The following is a 16,579-nucleotide window of genomic DNA, read 5'->3' as shown; positions in this document are numbered from 1 at the left end:
GCCTGCGCATGTGGAGGGAATCATGGTAGTACTCAGAAGGGAGCCAGTGCTTGAGGCCGTTGGGGTTGAATTCATAGGCAAGTGAGGAGCCATCGGATTCCACTGCTGCAAGTGCAAATAGCAAAGGTCAGAAGAGACGTCTCCTTTGAGTGTGATTGAAAGTGGATGCTAGTGGTAACTCACTTTAAGCTTATAAGTAATTGGAGACCAATATCTCTCGCTTATTACCATGTAATAATGTTTGTTCAGACTTCATCTGCTTCGTTCAGTCAAAATGCACTTCTCAAACCTAGTCCTAATCCTTGTGGCAGCCGTCGCATCGGCATCAGGGTATGATGTGGCGCCTCGGCCGAGCATCGTCCCGTTTCCAAAGGCTCCCGGCCGAGCGTTGCCCGTCAGCCCAGCAAGAGACCCCTCCAAAGTCTGCATCGTCTGCCCCAAGTCTGGAGGCGACGCAGCTGCTGCGATTCTCAAAGCCGCGCACGACTGCAACGATGGCGGCACCGTCGTCTTCATGCCCAATGCGACGTACACCATATCCAGCCGTGTCGACTTGACGTTCTTGAAGCACATCGACTTCGCGATCCTCGGAACCATTGTCTTCAATGCCGACGTTGAGTACTGGCAAACGAACACGTTTGCGTACCGTTACCAGAATGTGAACCTCATGTGGCGGTTTGGCGGTGAAGATGTCAACATCTATGGGCTTGGACAGGGAACTATCGACGGTAAGGAGGAGATTCAATGCAGATATGAATCCCGCAGCTAAGGAGTAGCAGGTCTCGGACAAACATGGTGGAATGCTCTTGCTGGCAACTCAACCGTCGTCAGACCTCTGCTCCTCGGTACAGACGGCCTCAACGGCGGGTCGATCACCGGTCTCAAGATGATCAACTCTCCCAACTGGTTCAACATCATTGCTAACTCTTCCGACATCTTGATTTCCGACATGAACCTCTCGGTTGTCGTAACAAATGTTACATCTCCCGCAAAGGTTGGCCTTTCTTCCTCCGGCGGAAAAGGGGCACCGTCCGCTAATGCTATTTCCAGAACACCGACGGTTGGGATACTTATCGCAGTGATAACATTGTCATTCAGAACTCTATAATCGACAATACCGATGGTAAGTGCCTAGCAACCCGGTCGAATTTCTAACCTAACGTTTTGTAGACTGTGTATCGTTCAAACCCAACTCCACCGAGGTCCTTGTGCAGGGTCTGGTTTGTAATGGGTCACATGGCATCTCCGTCGGCAGCCTCGGTCAGTATCAAGGGCAAGTCGACATCATTGAGGATCTATACATCTACAACATCTCCATGTCAAACGCGTCGGATGGTGCCCGCATCAAGATCTGGCCCGGCGTCCCGCCTAATACCACTGGGTCTGAGGCAGGAGGCGGCCTTGGCCATGTCAGGAACGTCACTTACGAGAAATACCACAATGTCAACAACGATTGTGAGTACATCTTGCTGCTATGGAAAGCATGAAACCCATATTAACGATTGTAACAGGGGCTATTCAACTGACCCAGTGTTATTTTGCCGCAAGCGACGAAGCCTGCCAACAGTACCCAGTGAGCGAACAGAATTGCCCTGCTGGTGGGATCGATGTGCTAACGATAGTTTGAGGCCACTCTTGTCATTGAAGATATATTGTTCAAAGACTTCACGGGGACCACATCGAAGAAGAACGATCCCCGGGTGGGCTCGCTCATCTGCAGTGACCCATCAGTAAGTGCCCCTACATGATTGGTGGCAGAACAAATCTAACCGTGTGAAGGTTTGCAAGAATATCCAGGCTCACAACATCAACGTCTCACCTCCAAGCGGCAAGGGCCCGAAGTGGACGTGCACCAACATGGATAACTCACTTCTGGACATTGATTGCATCCGAAGCCCCGTTGCATAACAGCATAGAATCTCAAACATCGCGTAGAGATGATTTTAATGAGTTGCAACCTGCATTCACCCGCCTACGTGTTTCCCATCTTCTACATTTTGCAGTGACAAGGCTCTCTCGGAATTCGGCTTCCATCTCACCATCCATCTCGGTGCAATGTTCGTTGGTAGCTGAGACCAAGCCGGATCAGCCTGTACGCCAAGAAAATGGCTGCATGTGCTGAGCCAGAGCGAAATGACCGCCAAGCCTCTTGGCCAGCTCGGGGAAGCTTGTTTGTCAATCACAAGCAGAGGAGGAAGAGCCTTCTCTTGCGCTTGCCCAAAACTCCGTATTGAAGATCTGTGTTTTTCACCTTCACTGATGATGGTCGTTGAGTGGATCCATAAAGGTGAAAGCGACGGAGGCTTCTGGGTCATGTTGTGTTGTCTAAACTTCGACGTAAACCGACTGGTGATTAAACAGAAGCACACGATTCTCTTGAATAATAATTTCTGTCGCATGTAAAGTGTGAAAAGCTCGACGTCGTACTCGGCAGGGGCAGATCATAGCTTTGAAGTTGGAGGAGGCAGGTGGAAGCAGCCAAGACGGTTAAATTGGCGGCCGAAAGATTAGAGGCTTTTCTCCAGCATCACTACCAAACCAGAGGAAACTTGCAGAAACATCTCCATTTTGAAAAGCAAAATGGATGATTGTTGTCTAGCTACTGGGAGCCTGTAACGATGAGGCTGCTGACGCGTGTGCCCGGTCCCCCTCGTCTTGGTATCTGGCGTTTTTCTGGTTGGAGGAATTTCTCCCCCGAACTCGGGCGAAGTGCAGCTGCCTTGTCACCTTTTATCGTGCGATGGATCGAACGAAAAAAGTCGATTGGGGCGCCAACATCCCAGACGCGCCCTACTTACTCCCAAATGCGGCGTTGAGTAGGCACGTATCCATGCGCCCGCAGATGCCCAAGAGCCAACGTGATTCATCACCTCTGGGCCTTGCACTACCCCAGAACCCCAGACTGTGCCGCAATAGGGTGGGGAGTAAACACTCCACGGGGAAGGATCTGGGGTTGGTATAATATCCCCAGACGCCTCGCCGGTCACGGACGGGGCTGGTGTCCCCATCTCTCGATCTAACTTTCACTGACTCTCTCATCTAGCTAATTGACTACGATTGAAGACGTCAAGATGGCGATGTCAGGGAGAGTTTACAGTTGGTAGGTTCAATGTCGCAGCTGCGATCCGATAGCGTAGGCTGATATATGTGCTGCAGGTACTCCGCCCTTTTGGCGGCGATGTGTATGGTGCTCTACGGCTTTGACGCCTCCGTGTTCAATTCCGTGCAGGCATCAGACAATTGGCTGGCTTACTTCGATCTCGATAAGGTACACATCCTAGGATAACGATGATATGCATGATGACTAGAGGCTGAGACACAGTTTAGGACGGAGACACGCAGCTCATTGGACTCATCAATACGGCATACACTATTGGAGCTATCGTAGCTGGTTTCTTCATTGGCGGGCCTCTGGTAAGAACACAACACACTTGAAGGTAACTCTCAAAGCACGTCTGACACCTTTGACAGGCCGACTTTGCTGGACGCCGGGTTGGAATGGGTGCCGGCTGCCTCGTCACCATCATCGCCGCGTTTATGCAAGCTTTTGCGCCACGACATAACCTTGGAGTCTTCATCGCCGGACGTGTCATCATTGGTCTTGGGCAGGGGATGGCCTTGAGTGAGTTGTCACGACTCGACTTTGCTGTTCGAGAAATCCTGCTGATCGCGAGTAGCGGCTGGTCCTGTGTACATCAACGAGATTACTCCGGCTGAGATCAGAGGTGTTGTCATGACATTTTGGCAGCTGAACTTCAGCGTTGGGTAAGGAGGACTCCATCGTCAAGAATGAATCATAACAGGAAGGCTGATTATTTGCAGATCGTTCATTGCATATTGGATCAATTACGCGTGCTCTCTCCGCAGGGAGGAACTTGGAGACTGGGATTGGCGAATGGTCGTCCTCTTCCAAATCCTTGTCCCGACTATTGTTTGCACCCTTCTGTGGACAATCCCTGAGTCCCCCAGATGGTACATCCAGAAGAATAAGCCCGAGAAAGCCCACAAGGCCATCTGCTCTCTCCGAAACAGCCAAGAAGAAGCTGAGCAGGAGCTCCTCACTATCAGAGAGGCTATTGAATACGAGAAGGAGGCTATCAGCACGAACTACACCGCCCTCTTCAAGGACCCTTCCGTCCGAAAACGCCTGTTCTTGACTATGATCCTCAACGTTGGACAGCAACTTACAGGCCAAGGTACCCTCCCCACCCTCTCACCTACTGCCCTATTCCTGACATGAATCTTCCCAGGCACCCTCAACAACTACTCTACCGCAATCTACCGGAAGGTTTGGCCCGATACCAGAACAATCAACCTCATCAACGCACTCAATGGAACTTTCGGTATCCTATTCACACTTAATGCGATGTGGACTGCAGATCGGTATGGCCGCCGATGGCTGTTCATGGTTGGTGCCATCGGTATGGGTCTGTGCATGCTGTTGGTTCCAGTTGTCAGCTTGGCTACCCCGGAACTAGAGGGAGGTGTGAAGTCGCAATCAGTCGGCATTGCAATTGTATTCCTCCTCTTCTTGTTTGCATTCTTCTACAAGCCCAGGTAAGCTTTACTTCCATTACACCCTTACCCTGAATCTAATGCTCATGTTTCTTAGTTGGGGTGCAACTGTCTGGATCTACACCGCCGAGGTCTTTTCCATGAACATCAGAGCTCAAGCCGTCGGAATGTGCTCTCAGTCCCAAAACGTCGCCAACACAATTTTCCAACAATTCTTTCCCACATTCCTGAAGAACACCGGACTCAAATGTCTCTTCTTCTTCATGGCGGTCAACTTCTTGCTGGTCGCATACGTCTGGTTCTTCATCCCTGAAACCAAGAAGGTCCCCCTGGAAGAGATCGACGTTCTTTTCGGTGGCGCCAACCATGTTGAAAAGGGTAGCCAGCTGGTCAGCCTCGGTCCCGAGACAACAGCCAAGGACGCCGCTATTGGAGAGCAAACTTTAGGGAAGAAGCAGGACGGTGAAACCCGGCAAGTCTAGTACGAAACCTGTCGGATCGCTACATGGAGGGAAAACATTTCGGTTGCCGGATGAATTCTCGCTCGATTGGGACGAACGAAGCTTCATCCGAGGATAAGCTTAAACATACATCATTATTTTAACTCCTAATAACGTTAAGAATTGAGTTGCCTACGCCACGAAGCTTGATTCTCCAGCTTAACAACCGGCTAGAATGTGTGGGGCATGCTCTGCCCGATGCGTTATGCATGGAATCTAGTCAGTGGAACTATTGTTCAATTTTCAAATTGGTAACATGGGACACCAGAATTCCAGAGGAACGCGACACCAACAACATAAAGAGGAAACACTGCCTCAAGTACTAGGCGGCAATTGGCGGGTTGGCTAATAACATTTCACAACCTATTAATACACAAACAGCTGACGAGAAGAGACTGAGCTTTAGGGGGTGCGGGGTAAATGCGGGGTCAATCTCGCGGCCATTGCCCCATTCAGTCCAGATGAGGTAACGAAATCCGCAAAGTTCCCTTCACATCTCACCGTCCCCAAATTTCCAGCAGTCATTCGATCCGAAGATATTGCGCTCAGCAGGCGAACATCACCAAGCTGGTGACTTTCCGTGTGGATAATCTGAGACTTCAGTGTTCGGAGGATCACCTCATCGTGGGGATGCCTGAGCATGAAGCGGGAAATCTAACGTGGACCAGCTCGTTACCATCACTTTTCGACGTCTACAAGTCTACATCTGGGGGGCGAGTTGCCCGGGAAGCTGAGGATGAGTATGTTTGATTCATCGTACTGAGACATTGTTGCATGCCTTTTCAGCTGATACTCCTCAGTCGCAGCCGTCGCGCATCAGATCATTCGGCGTCCGTCCCAATCGCTCTCAGCCAGCATGGAATCGGGCGACCTTTCGAGGATAAAGAAAAGTCTAGGCTGTTTATGCACTATATAAATGACCTTTCTATGTGGGTAAGACTCAACTCAATTCCTCTCATTCATGAGTGACGCTTGGCTGATCGCCATGTAGGTCGATGTTTGCGACGTCAAAAGACATTTCGGTACCGAAGTCCCGAAGAGAGCATGCCATTCGCCCTTGTTAGCCTACTCGATCATTGCCCTCGCATCTCGAAGTCTATGCTCCATAGCAGGAACAGACGACTCAAAGCCATCTACGTATTACAGCCATGCCCTCCAATATCTCATTCCAATTTTGGATAGCTCGTTTGAAGCATTGAACGAAGAAGTGCTAGCCGCGATTGTGATACTCAGGCAATACGAGGAGATGACAGGTGAGTTTTTGATATCCGTCACAAGACTGCACTCTTCTAACTTGATGTAGACTCTGATTTTGGCGTCCACCTTTCCGGCAGCTCAAAACTGTTGAACTCCATGTTCAGCTTAGCAAGCAAAGGAGGCCTGGGAGAGGCAGCAAGTTGGATCGTCCTTCGACAAGATTACTGGGTGGCGCTTGTCAAGTCACAGCCCATGAGCATCAACTTAGACAGCTACAAAGGCTCAAGCTCATTTGTCCGAACTGAACCGGAATGTTTGGCCAATCGTGCAGTATTTCTTTGCGCACAAGCCATCGCGTACGCCTTTCAACCGGCGGCAATCAGGGACCTCGATAGGTGGAATAAGCTCAACCAGGAGCTAGGGAACTGGTTGATCTCCAATCCGTGGCATGCGGATCCTCTCTGGGTTGAACCACCGCACACCAACAGCGCTAACGGCTCCGCGTTCCCCACAATCTGGATGACACATCCCGCTCACGGTAGGTTAATGTACTTTGAACCCTTGGAGGTTTCCACTGCTGACGTATGAAGTGGTTGGGTATCAACATTACAGCTTGGCTCGGATGGTCCTGCACATCTTCAATCCTTACCTGAGCAAACCGAGTCTGGACACTTTCAAGAAAAGGAGGGAGTCGGAAGTAAGGTCATCAATGACATCGCGGCGTGATCAGAATAGCTAATGGCCATGGACTATAGAAAGCTGTTCTCGACAACTTTCGAGTATTGCTGGGGCTCGCTATGAGCAATCCTTCTGTTGTCAACGCAGGGTTCACTGCATCGCATACCTTGAGAGCCTGTGAGATATTTCATGTAGTCTGATACAGCAGATATACTAACATTTCTAGGTGGCGTCTATCTCACTAACCCCAAAGAGCAGCAGGAAAGCCTGGAGTTCCTAAGAAAGACTCATCTAAGGACCGGGTGGTTGACGAAGGATCTAATCGAGCAGTTGACAGTCCAATGGTCTCAGGATGGTAGCAGCAGTGCCTTTGGTCATCTTTTCTCGGAAAAAGCGTGAAATACATCGTCGGTTCATCTGCTACGCAATACGTCTCGCATCTTTTGGCATCTTCATAGGTACTTGGAAGAAAGCTCATGAAACCAACACATATCATCTGTTGTGATGCAAACCTTCAGTGCGTCATCCGAATGGAAAAACATAGTTCATCCATGAAGATATACAGATAATTGACGGGAAAGGTCTTCGTATCTCCTGGTCTTTGAAACAATCGGCTAAGAAATCTATTCTGTTCTATTTCGTGAAAACTTTTACAACTTGCCCTGCTTCTCAATGCGACGACCAGTCTCGTCGAAGTACAGCTTCTTTCCAGTCAATAGAGCCTCCTGCAGGTAAGAGCCAATCTGAACGGCCTGGACAGCCCCAGTTAGCTTCAACGGAAGCGGGGTGTTGTCAAGGGCAGCTGCCGTGAACTCGTTCGCCTCCTGTAACTATGGTTAGCCTACTGCTGGGGGGTAATTATGTATTGCGAGACACTTACGGCAACAAACGCGTATTCAAATCTACCGTAGTAGTGAGCAGGGACCTCTCTTGTGATACCCTGAGGACCGTAGATGTTGACAAAGTTTGACTGAGGGTTTCCGTTGACTGTGAGCTTGCCGGCAGTACCGATAAACTCCGTAGTGTCTTCCTGGCCATGGGCCATCATGCGGGAGTTGTAGAAGTAGGCGATCTTGCCGCCCCAAAACTCGACAATGCCGACGGCGTTGTCACAGTCACCATGCTCCGCCAGCTCAGGTGAGACTGCAGTGATACCCGAGGCAGACACCGACTTCACCACTGAATCGTCACCGAAGAACCACATTGCCAGGTCAATGTCGTGTACTGAAGACATATGTCAGCATTGCATTACCATTCAGGTTACAGGTCTGCTTACCACTCATGTCAACAAAGCAGCCACCGTTGAGGGCGGCGTACTGGACGAAGAAACCGCTGGGGTCATGCTTGTCGCAAGTCTGCGACCTGATAATTGAAGGCCTTCCAATCAAACCAGCCTGAGTCTTCTCGAAAGCATCCCTGTAGGATGCATCGAAGCGGCGGGAGAAGCCGCACATGACCTTGAGGTGAGGCTTCTGTTGAGCAGCCTTCACCAGCTCCATGGACTTCTCAATGCTGAGAGAGATGGGCTTCTCGCAAAGGACGTGAAGGTTCTTCTCGACAGCCTTGAGGGCCTGCTCGGCGTGGACCTTGGTGACGGTCGCGATGACGACGGCCTGAAGCCCCTGATGCTTGATCATCTGGTCATAGTCGGTGTAGAGAGTCACACCGTAGGGCTCCAGGTTCTCTCTCGCCCAAGCCAACTCAGTCTGATCCGGCGTGAAGGCAGCGACAAGCTCAGCGCGGGGGGTGCGGTGGAGGAAGTTGACAGCATGACGCTTGCCCATGCGGCCAAGGCCAGAGGCAGCGATCTTGAGCCTTTGAACCATCTTGATAGCTGTGATATGGAGGGAATAAGATTCGTTCTAGATGTTTGGGCAGTCTTCTCAAGGGGTATCAATGAGCATGTGCCGATGAGAACGAGAAGCTGAGGGTTGCGGCTTGATTAGAGACAGTCGAACGGGACGAACTATCGTCGTCTTATATGCAAGATGTCAGGAATCGCATGCACGAAAATGGAGCAAATGCGTTTGTATCTACACAATACTCCGCGCGAGGTTTAACCCTTTACCACAAGATCAGTAGTCCGGGGAAGTGCGGGATTCGGAAACTCATCGCGCAAAATACCATGGTCGGAGGCTGAAGCTGTTGCATATTGCTGCGACCAACATCACTCTACAGGCCAATCACAGACAATCGCTGTCTCGTTGAAGCCGAAAACCGCGGAAAATGTTGCCTAGCATGGCGAACACAGAGAGCCGGACACGTCTCCGTGACGATCCCGACTGCGGGGAAGCGGAGTCCGGTTGGCGGCCGAGTCATGTGGGGGTCTCTGGAGATTCCGCGCTTGTTTAACCCTTTTCAGCTTATCAAGTAACAAAAACGCGACAGCAAAACGTCACACATTTTTAGAGACGCGGAGTAGTCCTGGAAATAGATGAGGCTTTCCGAGCGGATACTGACGTCGGAAAGATCTGCCGTGATCTCTTCTTTTCCGATCAAAGCCAACTCTAAAGAGAGTTGTACGGTCGGCGTTGCTTGAATTAGCCAAACAGGAATGGCTGGAGGGGCAGAATTCCTGCTCTCCAGAGTCTAGACAGGCGCCCGATAGCAGACGAAAAGTCTGGCAATTCAACAGCCTTTGGACTGAAGGAAGTCAAAAGCCAAACCTGCGGTTTGGTGCTTGGCATCGTCGTTACAGCTAATGTCAATCCCGTGTTTGAAAACTCAATCTGAACTATCAAGTAAGCTTGCCACGAGGCCGTCGTCGCAACCTGTGCCGGCGACTATGCGCGGCAGCGCCAGGCCGGGAACCCTCGGCATTCTGCCCGCCCCGTTTCCTCCAATTTTCCCCCGCACTCAAAAGCTTGCCTGGCGCGCTGAATCTGGATAAAAAAGAGCGAAAGCCCACGGGATGCACGGTGGACGCCTCCCACCCGCAGACCGATTTACAGCCCGTTTCCTCTTGCCATTCAACACAAATCCCCCACCAAACGCGTGTATCCCGCGCACTCCGCGAGCCGTTTCTCATTCCGCCGGATGAGATCACTGATCAATCCGGGGTTGTCTCAATGCCCGCTCCAGGGGCCGTGAGGAGGCGGGGCTGCGAGAGCTGTCGTGCAAGGTAAGTCTTTCCGCGCGCTTGAGGGGTAGTCCGCGGAGGGAAGCCTCCGTTTGGATGAACTAGACGCCACAGTCAGCCCTACCAACTTCCCCATGTTTGCTGATATGAGTCCGGTTGTTACACAGGCATATTAAGTGTGAGTAGTGGGGTTGACACCCATTATCGAATGGTTCCCGAGTACTTGGTTAACCGTGACGGTTTGATGATGCAGGCGACAAAGGAGACCCGTGTGGTCAGTGTGTTAGTAAAAGAAGGTCATGTGTCCGAGCAACTAAGCTCAAGTTCAGACATATAACTGTCACCGGGTATGTCTACCTTTAGTGGAAAAGCAAATATGTCTCTTGCTAACAATGTGGCTACTTCAGTGACGGTGACGGGAGCCGTGGCGAACCTCAATACGGGTTTTCCGAGACACAAAAGTGGTGTAAGATCAACAGCAAGAGAATACGCTTCATCGACGAGACAACAGACATCAACAGCATACACAACGACGATTACGATTCGGACGAAGACATCGTTTCCGAAGAGGAAGCAGCACCGCCCCGTCCACCAAAAGCGAACCAACGACGTAGGAGGGAAAGTTCAAACAGAGTTGCCTGGGCACCCTTCAGCGATGTTGGGAATTCAGACCTCAATCCTTCAGGGCCTGAAGAGGGTAGTCCTCTTCCTATTGAGCGAGGCAATCCATATCCCTTGACCAAGCTTCCCGCTCTTCACCCGCACGCTCCATACGACAGTCCAGACTCTGCAGGACAGGCCTCATTGGATGATCTGCCTCGTACGGTCTCTCCGGTGCCACGAAGCCAGCTGTCTGGGCCCATCGGATCCATCAGTTCCATCGGTAGCAATAGTGCGAGTGAGGACCCAAGTCTTCCCGAACCTCAACGATCCTTCCATTCATCCAACTTTCCTCTCAAAGACCATCGAGAGGCGAACTTGGTACGGTACTTTCTCGAATTCATCGCGCCTCCCTTCGATTATGGAGATCCACACCATCGGTTCACGACCGTGCTGCCACAGCATGCTGCCATCAGTCCGTTGCTGCTGAACGCCATTCTGGCGATCGCGGCCAAGTCAAGAGATGAGGAAGAGACGCTGGCTCTCTTCGACAAACCAGCCGAACACTATTATGCCGTGGCTTTGAATTTGCTTAGCCCGGTGTTGATCGATCCCAGCGCGGAGGTAGACGACCTGCACGTCACTGCGGCGGTTCTCCTCCGACTTTACGCCAGCATAAGCGGTGGGCATCCCACAAGTTACCTGACGTGAATGTGGTTTGGGTATACTGACTCTGTCTTCAGAACTTGACTTGGCCTCTCTCGACAAACCTTTGGTGGATCATAGCACAATCTGGGAGTTCCTCACGTCGCGCGCCAATTTCACCACGAAGGGCAGTCTTTCCGAAGCTGCGTTCTCAGGCTGGCTACGGCTCGAGATCTGGCGCTCAGTGATGCAACAAGAAACCCTCGAGTTTAAGTTGGACCATCTTGACCTCGACCGCTCTCTTCAGCCTGCAGACGACGAAACATGGGCCTGGAGAATGATCTTGCACACAATTGATATCATCGGATACTGTTTCGGCGACGAAACGAACTCTGCAGTTTACGAGAAGCTCTCAAACTACGCAGCTCAGTGGATGAAAGCAGCCCCAGAAACCTTCCTCCCCATATTTGTTGAGAACCCTCCTAACGAGGGCGTCTTCCCTGAGATACTTCTCATCAACGACTCTGTTGTCGTCGGGCTGCAGTTCTACCACCTCAATCGGATACTTTTAACAGCACACAACCCCAACGTGCCACGCCTGGGGAAGAACCTGAAGTTGGCGGCTCAGACACTAGACGTTGGTTTTCCCTCTTTCATCACGTACCCCAACATCGACATGCTAAACTTTGGTGCCCTTGTCCAGAACGAAATCATCAACGACATCAAAATCATGTGCGGCATTGCAGAGTCACATGGGAGAAGCACGCCGGCGCACATGTAAGTTTCGATCTTCCTTTCCGGCGTCGCCGAAGGCCGCTGAATAACACAGAGATCCCTCCCCTGATCGTAGAATTGCGTGTATGGGTATCGCCCTGGCCGGCGACAGATTCAGATCGTACCCCGAACAAGAAGCGCTCTGCCAGGTGTTCTCCTCGACGGCGGAGGCCTATGCCTGGGACACCGCTCTCATGTAAGTTTTACCGCAGCTGGGACTCGGTGATTTGATATTCGACAAGGCACTGAACTCTAAAGGACGTTATCTGACTGGAATGGCACCGATATTAGTTTGCAGCATCTGAAGGACGCATGGGGTTGGCCGGAAGACATGGTAGCCGAACCCACCTAAAATTTGGCTCACTGCATAGCCCCCAGGTGGAGAGGGGCAGACGCATGCAGGCCCGGTCACCATACCACGAGTGCTATGCAGTCGACTTAATTCCTGCGATATATCTGTTAAAAGTGTTTATATCGCTGGAGAAAACGAATCCGTCAGACGAAGGCGTTGCGCACAAGTAGCTTACCAACGCTTTGTCCATCGCTTAGGGGGGCAATGCTACACGCGGATGGCAACGTTGTAGAACACCGACACATAGTTGCGCGACTGCGGATTGAAGATATCCGCGTTACTCGAAATGAAGCAGAGTTTCTGTCAATCTGTTTGACTTTCAACTACCGACATGCCAAGACGCACCAACGACGATGGCCAGAAAGGCTGGTTGCCCTATCTCTGTCTCTTTTTCACCGCCTCAAGATAATCTCGAAGTTTCACAAGGCTGCTCGCACCTCATTGCCCGTCTCGGCTTGAGTGAAACACTGTCAGTCCCTGGTTGGTCGATCACTGACGGCGCGATGTTGCATTGGCAGGAACAGGTTTGTCACTCGCCAGGCACGTGAAGTCGCATTCTGGACCTGCAAAACAGAAAGAGACAGTGTTGATCTTGGTCGCTTTCGGTCGTTTTTCGGTGATGACAGCCCGGCATCTCCCTGCATCTGTAATTGTCAGAGCTCCAGTTCGTCCTGAACGGGGCAGGCCAAGAGTAACATCACTCCACCCTCTCCGCGAAATGCGTAACCGCATCTCCATCTGCTGCAGGCAGAAACCAGGAAAACCTTCAGGAGGTCTCTGCGATCAGAGAGGGGCCGTGCAGACGCAGTTCGCCCCCAAGTTGCAAGCCGCGCATTGATTCGTATTTCGCCCGTGCTGGTGATGGGTCTCTCGTGGGTTCCGGGATGAAGGGGGCCTATTTCCGGACCCATCAAATGATGCCAAGAGGGACTATCCGCTGCCCGTGTGTCATCTGGGTGGCCCCATAGATGGCCCCCAAGGCCCGTAGATGGGAAACCGCCGAGCAGTTCTTTGTGTGGGCGCGAAAAGAAAAGAGAGAGATAGGGCAAGGGTGGGTATCTGACACATGAAGATTTTCCCTTTTGACAGTTTGCCCAACCTCTTCAAGGATTTGCGGGGGATAATGCAGACTATGATCTTCCAGGACACCGAACCTGGACAGATGTGCCATGTAGTACGAAAGTGACCTGTCACTGCTATTCTCCGAGCACATCGCAATTTTCCGAAGCTTGCGCGCTCAGAATGGCAGGGTTTCACAAAGTCCCTTTTGGCGTGTGTCTTTGCCATCACCCACTTCAGGCTTGCATTCGCTTGTTGGTGAAATCTCACCATGTGGCGACACTAGAGACGCGAGGAGTGCTTAGCGCGACGGAGCTCAACCCGTATCAAGTTTCTGTCGCCGCCGTTCCCCTGAACGAGGCATGTCGTACACGAAATTGATGTTTGACACCCCAGAAGTTCGCCCACTTTGTGCCTCTGCGTGGGCATGCGTGGGCAGACTTTTTCCTCTCAAGTCTTGTCTCACGAACTGCATTGCAAATCACACGCACTTGCGTCGACACTTGCGATCGCACCAAAAGGCGAGCTTGTCTCAGGTCTTCCAGTCCACTGGGTGCACGAACAAACGATTGGGTCGTGGACTCGTCCGGGCCGTGGTCTCCCACACAAGAGTGAGGGCCGGAACGGATCTCTTTTGTCAGAGGCACGCCAGTCTCGGGACAAGCCGCAGATCTATCTGTCCGCCCCTGAGGAGGAGACAGCCCTTGAAGGCCCTCCCCAAAGGCTGCCCAGAAGAGTCAGGTCCGTTGGCGCTGATCTATTGGAATTACTCGCTGGGCTTCATCGTCTTGCTTCCACGGCTCCCTCCTCCTAGCCCCGGGCGCGATCGACAGGAGCAACAATTTGACGGCAGTTGTCTAAGAACATGGTCACCCAGGCTAAACACGAAGGGAGCCCTGTCAACTCTCCCTGCACGGCCACGTTCCGGACGTGGCGCCCAGTGGGGGAATGTCGATTTTGTTCTAGCGTTTCCTTCGAGAAAACCAACGCCGTCGTCAGATCATTGGTCAGCCACAAACGTCTGTCCGCCGGACGTCCTTTCCGGAGCGGGACTGGTTGGGGTGCCCTAGCATAGTGCGGCTTGTGCGGATGTGGCATCTCTCCCGTCCCTCCCCTTCCGCCCGAGACGTTTGCCGGATTCGGGCATTCTGCGGCAACCTGCCCCCCTCTCCCAACGCTCTCGACACGCTAGTGTTCTCCAAGGTGAGTGCAGTTGCTGCAGCGAAGGAGCTCCATCGAATGGACCAAGCTACGTACTTAGTCTGACGCCTTATGAAGAGGCCCTGCCTTGTTGCAGCACACTACTACGTAAGGAATATCAACCTCCCATGTGGAGAGAAATGGTTCAAACGGCAAACGCCGAGCCTGTCAGGAGTGATGGAGCAGGCAGGCGGACGATCTCATATTGATGGGCCAGAAGAACGTCAGGCTGGGGGTCCGCAAATGGAAACACTGCACGTCCAACACCCTTGCTGACCCGTTCTAGTGCCCTTGTGGGCGGGAATTGGTCAAGATTGAGGGAGACTTGGCAGCTGCCAAATGTCATTCTTGAATGAATATAAGAACGCATGACCCAGATCGCACTACCCCATCCTCCCCATAACCTGGCTTTCTTTGGTAGTGGAATGGGAGGGTCTTTTACTTTGGGGATCACCCCAGTCAACAAATCGCACACATGGCACCCATGGCTGAGAAGATTGAGAATCGAGGACCGGAGCTTCTAGGCGTCAACGTTTTCTTCGTCACGACGGCAATCATCGCCACGGCGCTGCGATGTTATGTGAGGATAGGGTTGGTGAAGGCTTTTGGACGAGATGACTGGCTCATGGTGTTGGCTTTGGTATGGAAAGCGTCTTCGTCTTTGTGGTGGCTAGGATTGCTGACATTCGACAGGTTTTCTTCATCTGTTACTCTTCGTTTTCGATTGCGGGTGTTCACTATGGCACCGGCCGTCACTTCAAAGACCTCACGCAGGACCAAATCCACAACGCGATGGAGGTAAGGGCTTCTGGTTGCGATTCGGGGTGGTCCGTAGGACAGAGCTAACAGATCTCCCAGCGCTGGTGGTACTGCTACCTCTTCTACGCCCTCAGCATGATCACATCGAAGATGTCCATCGCCTACTTCCTTCTCCGTATCGCGACGAAAAAGGTCCACATCTGGATCATCTACTGCGCCATGATTTTCACCGTTCTCGCCGGAGTTGTTTTCTTTTTCGTCTCCATGTTCCAATGTCTGCCGGTATCTCGTTTCTGGAACAAGGACATCCCAGGAACTTGCATTGACGTTAACGTGGTTATTGGACTGGCCTACCTGTACAGCGCCTTCAGTGTTATTTCCGACATGACATTCGCCATTCTCCCAGGTTTCCTCGTTTGGAGTCTGCAGCTCAAGACACGGGCCAAGTTGGCGTTGATTCCGTTGCTGGTTATGGGTTGTGTGTATGTTGCGTCTCCGCCCTGGTATGCCTCATCTGGATACTGACAATCTTGGCAGGGCAAGCTCCGCAGTTATCGTCCGGTTCGGTTATCTCATGAACTTGAAGGACCCAGACTTCCTATGTAGGTTGCCACGATTCATGAACATCCCCCACCAGTAAGGCTGATTACTGACTCGTGATACTTGTAGGGGCCACACTCGACACTGCCATCTGGTCCTCAGTTGAACAGGGCCTGGCCATCACCGCTGGTAGTCTGGCAACCATTCGACCTCTGCTCAAGCTCGTCGGCTACAAGCTCGGCATGACCACCGACCCATCACGGCTCCGGATGACGGACGACGTCGCTCGCCGGCCCTCTGCCTTCATGAACACGAGTCAGCACCTCAAGAGTGGCCAGGGCAAGGAGGCCCAGGAGGACGCCTACGGCATGTCCATCATTCCTTGCAAGTGCTGCGGCAACTTCAAGTGCGACAAGAGGAACAGCGGGGCGTCGAGCACGAACAAGAGCAAGAGGAGGTCCAGCCTCGGGTTTCCGTCACGGATGAAGAAGGACGAGCCGCACGCTCTAGCCAACGTGAAGTCGGTCAGCGAGAGCGAAGAGGAACTGAACGCGGGCAGGGTGAGGGGGGACTCCCACGCCCATGATACACAGGGAGTGGTACCCAAAAGTTTCATGTCCTGAATTTTGAACCAAACCAGTTTTCAATGAGGGTTGTATACCACACCAACATGAGCAAAGC

The 16,579-nt window shown here is 52.1% G+C and overlaps 5 protein-coding genes across 5 annotated transcripts; 4 read left to right on the top strand and 1 right to left on the bottom strand.

Annotated features, from left to right (window-relative positions):
- Positions 1-274: 274 nt before the first annotated feature.
- Positions 275-1,908, top strand: pgxA (Exopolygalacturonase A; the record flags this gene model as incomplete). The annotated part of the gene is made up of 7 exons (XM_037322514.1): positions 275-728; positions 780-994; positions 1,051-1,123; positions 1,171-1,455; positions 1,512-1,573; positions 1,623-1,730; positions 1,780-1,908. The coding sequence occupies 7 exons, from the start codon at positions 275-277 to the stop codon at positions 1,906-1,908; spliced, it is 1,326 nt and encodes a 441-aa protein (XP_037179078.1).
- Positions 1,909-3,071: 1,163 nt separating this feature from the next.
- On the top strand, positions 3,072-7,289 carry qutD-14 (Quinate permease; the record flags this gene model as incomplete). Its single annotated transcript, XM_037322513.1, has 15 exons — positions 3,072-3,100; positions 3,157-3,268; positions 3,328-3,414; positions 3,472-3,622; positions 3,678-3,765; positions 3,823-4,196; positions 4,251-4,557; positions 4,613-4,996; positions 5,684-5,755; positions 5,816-5,948; positions 6,007-6,268; positions 6,319-6,750; positions 6,803-6,909; positions 6,968-7,067; positions 7,117-7,289. The coding sequence occupies 15 exons, from the start codon at positions 3,072-3,074 to the stop codon at positions 7,287-7,289; spliced, it is 2,811 nt and encodes a 936-aa protein (XP_037179077.1).
- Positions 7,290-7,540: 251 nt separating this feature from the next.
- yrbE-1 (putative oxidoreductase YrbE) lies at positions 7,541-8,716 on the bottom strand (the record flags this gene model as incomplete). Its single annotated transcript, XM_037322512.1, has 3 exons — positions 7,541-7,714; positions 7,771-8,114; positions 8,167-8,716. 3 exons carry the CDS (start codon positions 8,714-8,716, stop codon positions 7,541-7,543), a joined length of 1,068 nt encoding a protein of 355 aa, XP_037179073.1.
- A 1,461-nt stretch (positions 8,717-10,177) lies between these two features.
- CGCA056_v007262 (uncharacterized protein) lies at positions 10,178-12,188 on the top strand (the record flags this gene model as incomplete). Its single annotated transcript, XM_037322511.1, has 5 exons — positions 10,178-10,243; positions 10,294-10,316; positions 10,377-11,251; positions 11,313-11,991; positions 12,044-12,188. The coding sequence occupies 5 exons, from the start codon at positions 10,178-10,180 to the stop codon at positions 12,186-12,188; spliced, it is 1,788 nt and encodes a 595-aa protein (XP_037179072.1).
- Positions 12,189-15,083: 2,895 nt separating this feature from the next.
- On the top strand, positions 15,084-16,521 carry CGCA056_v007261 (Satratoxin biosynthesis SC1 cluster protein 4; the record flags this gene model as incomplete). Its single annotated transcript, XM_037322510.1, has 5 exons — positions 15,084-15,239; positions 15,293-15,397; positions 15,458-15,840; positions 15,896-15,960; positions 16,028-16,521. The coding sequence occupies 5 exons, from the start codon at positions 15,084-15,086 to the stop codon at positions 16,519-16,521; spliced, it is 1,203 nt and encodes a 400-aa protein (XP_037179228.1).
- Between the last annotated feature and the right edge of the window lie 58 nt (positions 16,522-16,579).

The sequence above is a fragment of the Colletotrichum aenigma genome (assembly GCF_013390185.1).
Source record: "Colletotrichum aenigma strain Cg56 chromosome Unknown KSG_Cg56_contig04, whole genome shotgun sequence".
NCBI lineage: Eukaryota > Fungi > Ascomycota > Sordariomycetes > Glomerellales > Glomerellaceae > Colletotrichum > Colletotrichum aenigma.
This window is presented reverse-complemented; position numbering and strand designations above follow the sequence as displayed.